This window comes from Fusarium proliferatum, assembly GCF_900067095.1.
Source record: "Fusarium proliferatum ET1 genome assembly, contig: FPRO_scaffold001, whole genome shotgun sequence".
Lineage (NCBI taxonomy): Eukaryota > Fungi > Ascomycota > Sordariomycetes > Hypocreales > Nectriaceae > Fusarium > Fusarium proliferatum.
Genome location: NW_022194790.1, coordinates 144320 through 157877, shown reverse-complemented (window position 1 = coordinate 157877; position 13558 = coordinate 144320). Strand labels below are relative to the sequence as shown.

At 48.8% G+C, this 13558-nt stretch overlaps 6 protein-coding genes across 6 annotated transcripts; 4 read left to right on the top strand and 2 right to left on the bottom strand.

The window, feature by feature from the left end:
* Positions 1 to 597: 597 nt before the first annotated feature.
* FPRO_02086 (uncharacterized protein) lies at positions 598 to 1347 on the top strand (the record flags this gene model as incomplete). Its single annotated transcript, XM_031231483.1, has 1 exon — positions 598 to 1347. One exon carries the CDS (start codon positions 598 to 600, stop codon positions 1345 to 1347), a length of 750 nt encoding a protein of 249 aa, XP_031074388.1.
* Positions 1348 to 2734: 1387 nt separating this feature from the next.
* Positions 2735 to 3613, top strand: FPRO_02087 (uncharacterized protein; the record flags this gene model as incomplete). The annotated part of the gene is made up of 2 exons (XM_031231372.1): positions 2735 to 2912; positions 2964 to 3613. 2 exons carry the CDS (start codon positions 2735 to 2737, stop codon positions 3611 to 3613), a joined length of 828 nt encoding a protein of 275 aa, XP_031074387.1.
* Positions 3614 to 4857: 1244 nt separating this feature from the next.
* On the bottom strand, positions 4858 to 7371 carry FPRO_02088 (uncharacterized protein; the record flags this gene model as incomplete). Its single annotated transcript, XM_031231261.1, has 1 exon — positions 4858 to 7371. One exon carries the CDS (start codon positions 7369 to 7371, stop codon positions 4858 to 4860), a length of 2514 nt encoding a protein of 837 aa, XP_031074386.1.
* Positions 7372 to 8685: 1314 nt separating this feature from the next.
* On the top strand, positions 8686 to 9957 carry FPRO_02089 (uncharacterized protein; the record flags this gene model as incomplete). The annotated part of the gene is made up of 2 exons (XM_031231149.1): positions 8686 to 9042; positions 9103 to 9957. The coding sequence occupies 2 exons, from the start codon at positions 8686 to 8688 to the stop codon at positions 9955 to 9957; spliced, it is 1212 nt and encodes a 403-aa protein (XP_031074385.1).
* Positions 9958 to 10815: 858 nt separating this feature from the next.
* On the top strand, positions 10816 to 11894 carry FPRO_02090 (uncharacterized protein; the record flags this gene model as incomplete). The annotated part of the gene is made up of 3 exons (XM_031231038.1): positions 10816 to 11107; positions 11184 to 11577; positions 11630 to 11894. 3 exons carry the CDS (start codon positions 10816 to 10818, stop codon positions 11892 to 11894), a joined length of 951 nt encoding a protein of 316 aa, XP_031074384.1.
* Positions 11895 to 12068: 174 nt separating this feature from the next.
* On the bottom strand, positions 12069 to 13389 carry FPRO_02091 (related to ECM22-strong similarity to YDR213w, weak similarity to Lys14p; the record flags this gene model as incomplete). Its single annotated transcript, XM_031230927.1, has 2 exons — positions 12069 to 13226; positions 13327 to 13389. The coding sequence occupies 2 exons, from the start codon at positions 13387 to 13389 to the stop codon at positions 12069 to 12071; spliced, it is 1221 nt and encodes a 406-aa protein (XP_031074383.1).
* Positions 13390 to 13558: the final 169 nt, after the last annotated feature.

Sequence of the window (13558 nt, the reverse complement as noted above, 5' to 3'; positions counted from 1 at the left end):
GCATGTCAAGGCCGTTAATGTTACTTTTCAGCTGCCTGCAGTCCGAACAAATCGCCATTATTGACGAGGTGCGTTACCCGCACAGATGCAGCTACATGATGCGTCAAAGCGGCTCGGTTACACCGGAACAAGGGTCTAGCCAGCCCCTCGACAGAAGGATTCGGTATTCGATGCTTGTTCTTCCCAAAACAGATTTTGTGGCGAGCTGACGTCCCTAATTTGGTAATCAGATCATGTCGAACCCCGTCTTACGCATGCATCAAGAGGTCTCATTCGTTGACAGGTATACAGATCAGTATCAGAACAGAGCTGAATTCCCAGGCCAGAGTGTGATAAGCCATGCATATACGTCAAAGCGGTGCATATGCTGCATACCAAGGCGGTAATGCTTTTGCCAGCCCAATACATCTATGGTCATCTACTGACCCCGCATTCTTGCCTTTTCCTTTCTAACGGGAAGACTTCGCTATCAAGAGATCCATTCAATTGCTGTCGCCAACTCAAAGAGAGCCATCAGCCCAGACAAACACTCTATTTCCAGAAGGCCTGCAGCTTTTCACTCCACATCCAACTTTTCATCCTTCTCTATTGCCCATCATGAAGACAAACATCGTTGTACTCATTGCCCTCGATATCTTACCTGTACTTTCTAAGTCCACAGGAGGTCCAGAAAACCAAATACGATGTCCTAGTCTTCTTCCAAATCAGCATATTTCCCGTCTTCACTGCAAAACGGCCGATGGCTCTCTCATCCATGTTGATGGGCCAGGACCTTTTGACTGCCAAATTTCCTACGTCGCTATCCGTCCCCCGACAAGCATAGGCAGCACGAACCAAGATCCGGAAGAATTGACAACCAACGAGCCTGGACACTGCGAGCTTCTTCTCATCAAGCTTACTGATGACGGTCTTGTTCAACACGGTTGCTGTAAGGGTGGAACTGCTGTCTTTGCAACACAAGAGCATCAGGTTCTTAGTCCACAGCCTGTAGATCCCAACAATAGGATGCAAAAGCCCATACGGCACTTGCAGTCAGACGATCAGATAATAGACGAGAAGCTCCAGACCAAGAGCGAAGAGGAGCTCAAAGATGGATATGACGATGGATATGACGATGAAGAGGATGATGACGAAGGAACGGATAAGGGAGAAGAAGATTATGACGATGACGATATAGAGGAGGAAGACGATGAAGATGAAGAGGAAGATGAAGAGGAGGATGAATATGGAGAGGAGGACTATGAAGATTACGGAGTTAATGAAGATATTGATGATAGAGACTTATTTAACTCTAGGGCTAGGCAGGAGCCTGAAGCGCAACAGAATGCTGAGTCTAGGGATCTTTAGCAGACTACGGAGTAGGGCTAATGGCATTTTTCTTACCGATAATCATCATTGTCAGTCTCTAGGGTAAGCGCGGAAAATCGAAAGATTCATTTAGTCCCAAAACAGCTTAATTGTAAATTATCTAAAGGCGATTTCTCATAATACTGTCGGACCGCTGTTATTCTGACAATTTTGTATTATAATACCAACTGGAACTTCCCTTTATTGGTCACGGGACGAGCAGAACATGGTTCCTAGCGTGCACACACTCTCACTCTCAAGTTGAATCCTTGACTCCACAGGACCCTAAACCGCGACTAGCTAGTGCGGGTTCATCATGCTCACCTACTATTTCCTCTCGTCTGAAGAAATGACGTTGCTTGTGGCTTATACCGTTGCCAAGACGGCAAATATTTCTGCACGAAAAGCCATCGTCTTTGCGTTTCTTAGTTTTGTTTGATCTCATGCGCCAAGAAGCTGCGCCCAAGGCTCAGAACGGTGAGCCAATCTCATGTCCCCAGTAACATTCCACAGCTGCCTGTCTCGGGTAGACAAAACGGCTTTCCAAGATGCTTGCACCATGTTTATTGGCTTTATGACAGCTTAGACGAATGTGCCAATTGAAATCAGGACATGAGATGCAAAACCTCATTTCCTCGGAGACAAAGCCAGATTCGGAAGCTTCGGCAATCTATATAACGAGATGCCGAAACCTTAAACCGTTAATCCAAGGCTGTGTCTTTGGATGCTACCCTGAAACCAGGAAGGATGCAATATCTCAAAGATCCCTATACGACTGCGGAAGATTCCAAGCGGGAATCATGAGTGAAAACGACTGACTAGTGATGCGACCAGTCTGGACCAAACACAAGGCTCAAGATAGTTGCAAATAGCATTGGCTAAGCACGCATTATTCCTTATCTCTCGCTGTTTAGGAGATTCAAGGATGATTCTAGACCGCCAGCGCCAAGACACACCATTGTAAAGCCTAATTCTTTAGTGCATTACCCCATGGAGAATCCCATTTCTTAGCGCGGGCTGTGCCTGGAACGTCCACATGGGCCATGAAAGGAAAGTTTCACAAACGTCACCAAGCAATTATTGGTAATTCATTGAGAAAGAAATGTGAATGACAGGGTAAAAACTTGGATCTTGTTTATCGATAGGCTTCGAGATAGAGTTTGTAAAGTCAATTGGGTTGCTGCGGGGGTCCAAGCCTCCGTGGTCTGTGGTATCTTGCGCCTCGCTTTTGTCTTGGCAGTGACATTATTGCGCGCTAGACTGTATTCTGCCTCTTTCATGTCCTTCGCAATCAGATATAAAATTGCACACGAGCGCGACATCTCAACGTTCTCATCAATCAGCTCTTCAAAATTCTCTCTTGCTTATTCCCTATCTCATCATCACAATGCGTGTCTCTCAGCTTTTCGCAGTGGCGACGTATGTCACCAGCGTCTTGTCCTGCGCGAAGCATAACAATCACTACTCCCTCAAGCACAAGAAGCGACACATTGACCCTCGCGCCGAGCCTGGAAAAACGGACTGGGCTTATGAAGCTTCTTACAATTGGGGTCGTCTCAACCCTGGTACGTTCATCTGATAGAGGGTTCTGACAGACAGTGACTGACACCATCTAGACTACCATCTTTGCCAAGATGGCACCCAACAGTCCCCTATCCCCATCGCCCTCAAGCAAGGTCTCTCACTGGAACATCTGATCAAAGAGTGGAATTATCCAGACGAGATCACGGGCAACTTCTTCAATTGGGGCTACGGACCTGCATTCACCGTCCAGAACGACGACCAGATCTGGACTCAGAACCCCTCTTTCAGCTTTGACAACGAGACTGTTTACCTCAAAGGCTGGCACATCCACGCCCCCGCCGACCACACAGTCGAGCGCCACCGCTCCAGAGCCGAGCTTCATCTCGTCCACGTCAACGCGCAGGGCAAAGAACGCGCTGTCCTAGCTATTCGTCTCGACCCAGGTAACAAGGCGAACAGCTTTTTCGCCCAACTCCCAAAGATGATTGGTTTCAACGAGACGGACGTCAGCGAAGAGACTACTCTAAATCATAGGCTGCTTCTGGAGAGTGTTGATTACTTTGATGAGTTTTGGACTTATGAGGGAAGCTTGACGAGTCCTCCTTGCACCGAGGGTATTCGCTTTTTCATCGCGCGTCCGATTTTATTTACGAGTGTGCAGCAGATGAGGGCTATTCTTGGGGCTTCGACTTATAGTGCTCGTGAGGAGCAGTTGGTCTGGCGTCATCGCATCAATGTATAGTAGCTAAAGTAGATTATAGAGAGTTGTGATAGCGCGAGGTAAAATCTAGATGGGGTTGTATTACATCATGACCCATGACTACGTCAAGATGCAATCATGTTATTATTTGTCAAAAGACAACTGTGTTTTTACCTTCAACAACTATAGTACTGATAATTCACGTCATTGAATGAAACACCAATCATCCGGAACAGTGTGACGAATGGTGTCATGACGTAAGTGGCTATGTCATCATAGACGCGTTTGAGGCGCTAAAACAATACTTATTTATTTGCTATTCCTTCTCTGAAGAATGAGCGTGCAGTCGGATAGCATGGATTCAGGCGGTGGGCTTCAGCCGTATTTATAGATAGAAAAGAGCGACGTCCATTGTCTGCAAGAGACCTGTCAACTCATGACCTAAATAGGCACCGCCAAAATCAAGCTTGGACGCTGAACTCAGACAAGATGTCGCCTTACGCTATCGAGAGAGCTGAAGACAGAGTCAACGTCAAATAGCGGTTCCGAAACCTCCACTTCGCGAGCGGTATTGGCTGTGACTGGCTAGTGAGTTTGGCTGTTCACATCGCCACGAGTAGTAAGAACAACCTCTCCAAGATCGTGGGAATATGGATCACCATCCAGACTTGAGATGTGTGAACTAGACTCTGTCAACATTGGAGAATGGGATTAACAGGATACTGCAGTCACATTAAGTTATCAGCACTCGGTCATTAATCTCTTCCTTGTCCGGATGAGGATGTAGAAAGGCACAAAATTTGGTGCTGGCAGGTTTGCCTACCAAGCTACTATTCCCGTCACAGTGGGGGGTGTTAATGGCCGTGCAGTCATCACGGAGTCTTTTTCCGTGGTTCTTATACGGGCATGATGATACATGGGTACAGCGACCGATCAACCCCTGAGCAGAGAAAGGAGTAAAGGGAGGCCTGTGGCCAATAGCCAGGAATCTGGGGGAAGATGGTGGCAGAAGGGAGCTGTGTGAGAAGCAGATGGAACGATCGTATGGATCAGGACAAGATTTGCCGTGGCTCTTGATATGGTGGTATTGTATCAACAGAGAGCATCTATTTCATATTTATTAGCCATAAAACCTTAACGTACTACTACAGCCCTTAATTGTCTGTTATCAGAATGAAGTATACATTGTTTTGAAATATTCGTTTATGTTCACAATAGTACAGTATGATTTTATAGCCTTAACATATCACTTATATCTTTGAACAACTCTTCCAACTCTCGGATGGTCATTTTGCCACTATCAACCTACGCCCAAATGGAACATCTTGCCCCGCTAGGTCCTTAATGAGATTGATGACATAGCGATCTGCCGGATCCCCTCCCTCGCCCTCCCGGTAGGGCTTCCGTTCCACCTTTCCCGCGTGTTCGAGCGTACATGTAGTGCAAGCGATATCTGGGTAATTTGGTACAGCAACTGGGCAAACGGATAGAGCGAGGGCGATATTCCTTTTCAGATGAGTGTCGAGGACATGTGTCAGGTGGAATATACCGCTATTTGTGGCACGGCCGCTACCTGTAGTCCCAACGGAACTCCGGACAACGTCTGGCCATCGTCCAACGACTTCGTCCATTGTGTAGATCTTTGCGTTCAGGGGTACGATCTCGGGAGGCTGGCCGTTGTGCTGACAGATGGCTGAAGAGCCAGTTCTAATTGTGGCGCTCAAGGCATCGCTTGGGTCCACGATTCGCCAATGGCTCTTGGTCTGGATGCGAAATGAGAGACGATAGAATTTCTCGTCTATCTGGCAAAGAATCACATCAGATTTCACTGACGTTTTATCCTCGTCTACTCTCAGACCATGGTCAATAAGTGACGCTGCCTTTTTGTAGCGGGAACAGAAGTGGGACGTGTCCTCTGTGTTCTCAGTTTCGATAATCGCAAAGTTCTCCTCGACGCTCCGAAACTGTACGTCTTCATGCCTCCGCGTCACCACCCCAAGTCGGCCCCTCGATCCCACAATGCGGAAGCATCCATGCACGGAGAGCTCGCGAGTCAAGTCCAGCCAGGGTGCCTGCGCCGCCAAATCTCCGTACTGAATCGCCGCAAATGCCGTCCCGCCGAAGGCTGGGTGTGTCGGTTCCACGGGTTTCTGGAATGGGCAACCCAGGTAAACACACGATGCTACGGTGAACCAGGTATTCCACATGACCTTTCTGTCTTCGATAAGTTCCAAGAGCAGAGTAGCCATTCCTTCGACAATATCGGTAGTATCAGAAACAGAGGATGCAGTGTCGACGCAGAACCCATCCGCGACACCGTGAGCTAGGAGCAAGAGAGCTTCTTCCACGGCTAGGCGACGAAGACAGCCTGGCCTAAGAGTGCTCGCCACAGACCCCCTTTTCACTAATGAGCATTCTGAACACTGGCATTCTGCACCCAGTTTAGATGCCATGTCCTTGAGAATTGGGAAGAATTCGAGCAGGTAGGTCAACCGGTAGCCCGTAAAGCCGCCGTTCCCCAATTTAGAATAGTCGCTAAGGATAGAATGAACTTCTGCCGGGCTCTTGAAGGTGACGTGAGGACCGGGCGAGCTGCCCCATTGTAAGCTGATGATTGATGGCACGTTTCCTAGCGCTAGGGAGACTGTCATTTCGCCTTCGGCGGCCTGTCGGAGCGGCTCGGCACTAAACCCCGGGGAATCTGTTTGGGGGGACAGCGGCACGCCTAGCAACCACCGCATTATAGACTGCGCTGTGCACTTGATCAATATCTGCACACTCTCGTTCCACATGGGACTAGCCCTGGGATATAGCCGAGGAATCTCGTACAACCTCTGCCGGATTCCCGGTTGCGGCAGTGAGTCATCAAAGTCGGAAGAAATATAGCCTGTCAGAAAATCTTCAAATTTTCCTGAAACGTGGCGGAGGATTTGGTACGACGCCTGGCCCACGCCGCCACAGTCACCTTCTTGGGGACAGGGCGAAGCGACGTTGACCTCGAGCTCGCGCAGAGGGTTGCCGAAGTCCGCGCGGTAGACGATATGACCTCCGACATTGACGACGATCGCGCCATCGTAGTGCAAGAGAAGCCACAGCATGACATCGCGCAGAAGATGAGTTGTTCGCAGGATGGCTTTGGACGGGCATCGAGCATATATGGTGTTGACAACGATGCCGAAGTCGCCAGGGTCGAGGTAGTGGCCTCGTGAACAGACGGCCAGGAGCTCGTCGGGCAGCGGGACCGTGTCGCAGCCAACGTTGACGACGTTGTACCACACGCTTGAGACAATCTTGCGCACCACTGCTCTCACTCTTGTATGTTCTGGGTTATACATGAATGTGTCTCGAGTCACGACATCGTGCTCTTGCTCTCTCAGGCGGTGAGACTCCATGATGCACGCCGTCACTGTGTCGGTCACGAGCATGTCATCTCTGTGGTGCTGGAAGAGGCATGCCACCGTCGACACGATCCAGCTCAGGCTCGGATCCCCGGCCATCAGTCGGCCCAGCGACCCTGACTGCTGCAGGAATAATGGACGAACCGGGAAGGTCTCGAGTCCTTGTATGATCTTGTCGAAGAACTGCTGACCGCTCTGGTTCGCAAACGCGAAGCCCTTGGCCTTCTCCATGCAGTCGAGAAGCTCGTACTGGTTCAGCCTTTCGCGGCCGAGCCACTGCCCAATCTCCCAGGCGCCTTTGAGCAGGGACCCGGACGACGAGGTTGCCCGAAGCAAAACCGTTGTCAAGTCAATGGTTCGGCTGGCGAGGTCTAGCCTCCCAACCTGCATGTTCTCAGCCATTGCCCACAGGTGCCAATATGAGTATTGTTGCGTAACTGATTGGGTTTGAGGACTATGTGACGAGGGGCAAGACGAAGATTCAGCTTCAACTCGTATTTGGCTTTAGCCGCCGTCATTCCACATCACCTGTGCCCCCTAAGCGGGGTTAGGCTGACAATCGTAAGTGACAAGGTTGATGACAGGGGTTGATGAATGCGACTGTGACTTATGTAGCGCCCGTCACTTATTTTACGCTAACAGTGGGGAGCTGAAAAAGTCAATCTCGCGATATCAAACTCGTTTAGTCAAGGCCTTGATGCAGTATATCGCCAACATTGGCCTATATTCTGGCAAAGTCTGGCGTGGCGTGGATGGATTCTCTTTGTTATCTATTCTGATCCCTCAAACTTATCGCAGTTGCACTATTATGGTGCTGGCGGTACGGCCACGTCGGGTACGTCGGGCACGGAAAGCAGGCTGTACATTTTCAACCCCCAGATGACCAATCAACGGTCTGGGCTATCCCAGCTTCTGTTATTATACCTAGATTGTGGTGTGCGAGTTCTGCAAGTTCAGTAAGTGCTGTGCAGGGCCGGATCACAAGATTTGCAGGGCTAAGAACCACTTGGGACCTGTTAAAGGGTGCAGGCCTATAGGGCTAAATTGATACGCCAAGACCCTTGAAGAGGGCTTTTCACTTTTGGTCTTGCGACATCTTCACAGCACCTGTCAGCTATCACCTGGCCGGACGCCAAGAGTCAGTAGCGGAGAGCTGGAAGGCGGAAATGAACAGCCCGTCCCGCACCGCATGACAAGTAGAGAATGTGAATCAGAAAGTGTTCAACCGTAGAGTATGCAAAGAATTGACTAGCTCTTCAAAATGTTGCTCTTCTCTTTTCTCACTCGCGATCAAAGGAGTCGTAGCAGGTCTGGGCCAGTTGCACCTACTGAGTACCCAATACAACAATGATATATGAAAAGGAAGATTCATGCATGGACTCGACCAACGGGCTATATGAATCTCAAGCCGGCAGCTAGCGACAGACTCTACCAATCATGCATGGGCTACTGCATCTTGGAACTGCACGTTGTTTTGTTTTCACAGTTGGGTACAGAAGTTAGGCACTAACTTGATGCCCAACTGCCCATTGACGGCATGTGATGAAACCTGTCAATTGCCATGCTCCTGGCGTAGATTTCGCATTAGATTGATTTAAGTTTTGTACAACAAATTTTATTCGGGTTATCTCCAACTTATCGACTCGTGGCGGACAGACCAAACTACTGATGACAGACTTAGATACCCTATCGCAGCACCAACCACGGTTGGTCGGAATGCTTCTTCAGCCTACACTTCTGGAGGTGCTTTGTTCTTTCTTGACTATTCCGGACTTCTTTACTTTATTCCGAGTATGCAAGCAACTTTACAGAATAAAAAGCCATATTCTCAGCTTGATTTGCGGGATTAACGCTGCACTCAAGGAATTTGTGATCGACGCTACAACGTTTCGAGCCCAGTTGGGACACTACAATGCAGTGATCGCAGGACCCTTTGCCCTCAATTTCTTCCAATTAAGCAGTAACAGGGTCTCAAGGTTGGACATCTTCGTCAAGGAAGGTGTCGATGCCGATCGATTCACGGATTATTTGCAAACAACGGAAGATTACAAGAACGATTCTGAAGTCGACATGGTGAGAAGTCAATGTCAAGATTCCATGGTTCATGTACAGTTCTAGCTAAGTTCGGAGCAGATTCCAAGACGTAGAGTCTATAGTAGACTTTCACGGCCGAATATCCAAGTCCGTGTCACGCGAACAACTGGGCTACCTATTAAAACCATCCTCACTTCTTCATCAACAACAACGGTGGTCAATTTCATCACTTGGAGCAAGGCATATTGTGTCTTCCCTCGCCAAACCCTTGTCAAGCATGAGTTTTATCCCCTTCGACCTTTGGATGATGATTTCGGCTTGGAACTGAGCGAACTTTCTCCCCATGGCTGGACAAATCGAGATATCATATGGCCCGACCATGTCGGAGAAAAACTTCAGGGCTTCCTTCCTGTTCGGCGGGTTGGTGATAGCTCTAGCCTAGTGATTGCCCTGGATACCAACTCCGTTCTAACCCGAGCAGTCCCAGATTATGTAATTGAATTTTCTCAGTTTGAGATTTCCGGAGATGGCTTGCAGTCCAATGCAGGCACAACCGGGTTCAGGCATAATCAAGGACTTCACCTGTTTGGGCAGAATCAGTCCTGGCAGAGTCATTCATCAAACATCACACAAAGGCGGTCCTTCTTACAAATCAAAGCAAATGAGTTGTCGTCTCCTGCTCTGCGCTACTTTTACATCATCACTTCTTCAGAATGGCGCGACTTTGTGAGCCAACGAGCGCTACGTTGGGCCTGGTTGGAAGTGTACAGATTAGACCCGAGAGATCGACCCATTCAACCCCCGGCATCAGTTCCAATCGTCTCAGAGGTCTCAATCCCCCAAGCGTTCGAATTGCCACAATCATGGGATTATGCCGATGATCAAATACCAATGTGGTATCGACATTGGGAGGACATAAATATAGGACGGCATCTTACAGGCAGATCTATATAGTGGGAAACATAGTATAATGAAATCGAAATTAGTAAACCGACAGTATCCGCAGTAGAGTTGCCATTAACCATCGCGTCTGGATGATATCAGGTTAATTTGGAATTTGATATTAATAATAGTACATATTGTCCCATGCAGCTGACCGTTATCATGCCGAGGGAACGCTTTATGTATTGATAAATTCCTGATGGCCTTCTAGTTTAGGATGAGACATCACTTATTGATAAGAAAGGAACAGAGTATCTCTGCAAATCAATTTGCTTTTAAGAGTTATGGATTCGGATTATTGGGTGTTTCAGATCATGGGAACAGAGAGTCAGACTTCATAAGCAACGGGCCCTTCCGAGCGGCAGGTTGAAAGCCATGCAACTGACTGGGTAGCCTGGTGCTGCAACAACTCAAGTTTGATTTGACCAAGGCTATAGTGCACCTTACTTCCACAGTCGGCTAGATGTCCCTTGGTTCGGGAGTAGTCCCTCGGCATACCCTCGGCACAGCCCCACAAAGTCAGATCTGTCATGGCGGAGAAACGCACTAAAGTCTCAATCCACTAAACGAGAGCGACAAAGCAGATACTTTATTTTATACCGGCACGTATTGCAAATCGCTGTACCTCGGTCGTAGCTTGTCGGTTCCTTGGAAAATCAAGGTGGCATAACGCAAGTTAGGCAAAGGCTGAGAGTTTCGGATCTTATCCTCAAGTGCCCAGCTTCCGATAATATGCATATCTATATATTGGCTCTGTCGAAAAGTATCGCTTTACTCCCCACGTGCTATTTTTCTTGCTTATGTATTAATATTAATCTGGGACTGTGTCTTTATCGAGAAAGATAACGCCTCGTGCAGTCCTTGTTAGTCATGTATCAACAACAACAGGTCTTGTCCAAAGCCATTGAGCTGGCTAAAAACCCAAAAGTTCAAGTCGCTGCTGGAATCTTCCTCGCCCTAAAGTCGTTGGGGTACTTGAATGCGTGGTATACGAGGAGGAAGGTCAACAATTATGTTAGCGACCCTTCATGGGATTGGAGCCGCGAAATTGTGGTTGTTACCGGAGGAAGCAATGGAATTGGAGCTGCCATAGTTTCAAGGTTTGCTGAAAAGGGCGTCAAGGTCTTGATCCTGGATCGGGACCCTCCTACTACCAAGTTGGGTAAGTCCCGTTAGTTCACGATGCATTTATTACGCCGCAAGTGATGTGTTGTCAACAGACACCTGACGTTATTTAGCCACAAATACATACTTCTACAAGATCAACCTCTCGGATTCGGAAGCCATATCATCGGTTGCGGATCAAATCAGAGAAGACCACGGCAACCCGACCGTTCTGATCAACAATGCCGGATTTGCAGAATTAAAAGCTATACTAGACTTGCCGGACTCTTACTTCAAGAATATCTTTGACGTAAACCTCCTCGCCCCCTACCTCCTCACCAAGCAGTTCCTCCCCAGCATGATTAAGCGGGATCACGGTCACATTGTCAACATTGCTAGCCAAGCATCTTTCGCCACGCAAGCAACGAATGTGGCCTATGGCTCCACCAAGGTCGGCCTACTGGCTTTCCACGAAGGCCTTGGCCAGGAGCTGAGATATATCTACAAGGCCCCTCGTGTTCGCACTAGGTCAGTTGCTTCCCCTCCGTCACACATGTAAACGCCTCCTGACGCTTAAAAGTGTTGTACATCCCTCATGGATTAGGACGGCTATGACAGCAGAGATGGTTGCAAACGGAAAGCTGAAGGACACTGTCACGCCAGCTGAAGTTGTGGCAGATAGAATTTGCGACCAGGTCTATTCTGGCTATGGTGCACAGATCCTTGTACCTTCTAACTTGTGGTGGACTTCCCTAATCCGAGGACTGCCAGGGTGGCTTCAAGAGTCTCTGCGTAATCAAGTTTCCCTCATCTTGATGACTGCCATGGGCACTGGGCCTAAGTAAGGCACAAACATAGACTACATAGACATTATTACCAGACTTATCTACCTATATTTACACTCTAGATCCTCGCCCCCCCCAAAAGGCTCGCCATGGCCATCGCATAGAACATGAAATGGCATCAATAGTTATGAAGGGGACACCGCTCGTTGTAACTCGCCCCGAATCTAGGTATCATTACTGGTCTTCCGGGTTCAGGTATGCAATTGGCCATGAAAGCCACTGTCGAGCATTGGGAGAAATAACGAGAATCTCTCCTATGACATGTGCTGCCCATCCGTGCATGAACCAATATTGAGCCTCAACTGTCCGAAGTAAGACGCAAAAATGTCCCAAAATGACTGTTGAGATGAGGTCTATCTGGCGCAGCCCTCCCATGTACTCATCTCCAAGCCGGTAGACCCAGCCTATGACATCCTGAAGCCTACCCACTGTATCCAAGGCGGCGTCTTGCCCTCTGCAAAATGTCCTCTCAAAACAGGCAGTAAGCGCCTCGAGCTCACGATCGTAAAGGTTGTCCATATTCTCTTCTGCTAACTGAGCTATCAGATTAGAGATTCTGTTCAAAGAGGACCGCCAGTCTTCGATGCCGTCAGCCATCAAGTTTGGGTTAGTTGCTGCGGTGTGCTCTAGTGTATCGCCGCTAGGTAGCGGAGCATACTGTGCCAGCGTACCCGAGAATATCGAAGACCAGCCAGCGGACTCGACAACCAAACGAACGCCCCTAAGGAGATGAAGCCACGAAACTTGTCCTTCAATGTTGGTTAAGAGAAGATTCCCGGGACTTGGACCCTTGGCGAGAGCAATGAAGCATATCAAGACAGATGTCAGATACGCAGCTGGGCCGTTATCTCCACCAAGATTGCTGATCAAAATCATCGCTGGCTGCAACGCGGCAGTTAAATGCGTTTCCGCAATCAGTGAATATCGCTGCTCGTCAACAGGTTTGATCCGCGCTACATGAAATGCTGACAACGAGAGTATGAGCTTGAGTATGCAATTGTGTTGAAATCCCACTCGAGGCGCACCTTCAGACCAAAGAAGGGTTCCGGAACCGCTGCCGCCACCAAGAGTACTTGCAGTTCTCGTCATGTAGGTGTGAAAGAGCTCAAGATCCATCATATTTGTACTCAGAGTTGGTGTAGCAGACTCGGCTGCGTGAACCCGGATCTGCTCGGCCCATGACGTCCAATCCGATCTGGGACGGCCCGGGCGCCGGGACTGATTGTCAGGCTGTTGACTGAGAGAAGGCTGGGGACCTAGCGGCAGAGGAGAGAAATCGCACCATACGCCAAACTGAACGCATTTCCCGCATTGCGGTTTGACTTCGTCGCACTTGATAAGTCAGCAGGATCAGACTAACGTACTATAGCACGGTATAGCTTTATAGATACAGGAAATCGGATTCAGATACAATCAGTAGGACACGACTAACCTTAATCTTTCGTCTTTTGCATGTTTGGCAGCCCAGCCGAGACTTTCTGTGTGGTTTACGCATACTCGTACCGGGGACGGCGGTTAGGTGGCGAAAAAGTGCCTAGTCTCTCATCGGCTGGGCTTGAGACTGCAGTTCTCCCTCGTGCTAACGTAGATTGGTTTGTTGGGAACTTTTTGATGAGAGATTCGAAAGCTGGTAGATGGAGAGGTCTTGCCGCAATCTCGCAAGG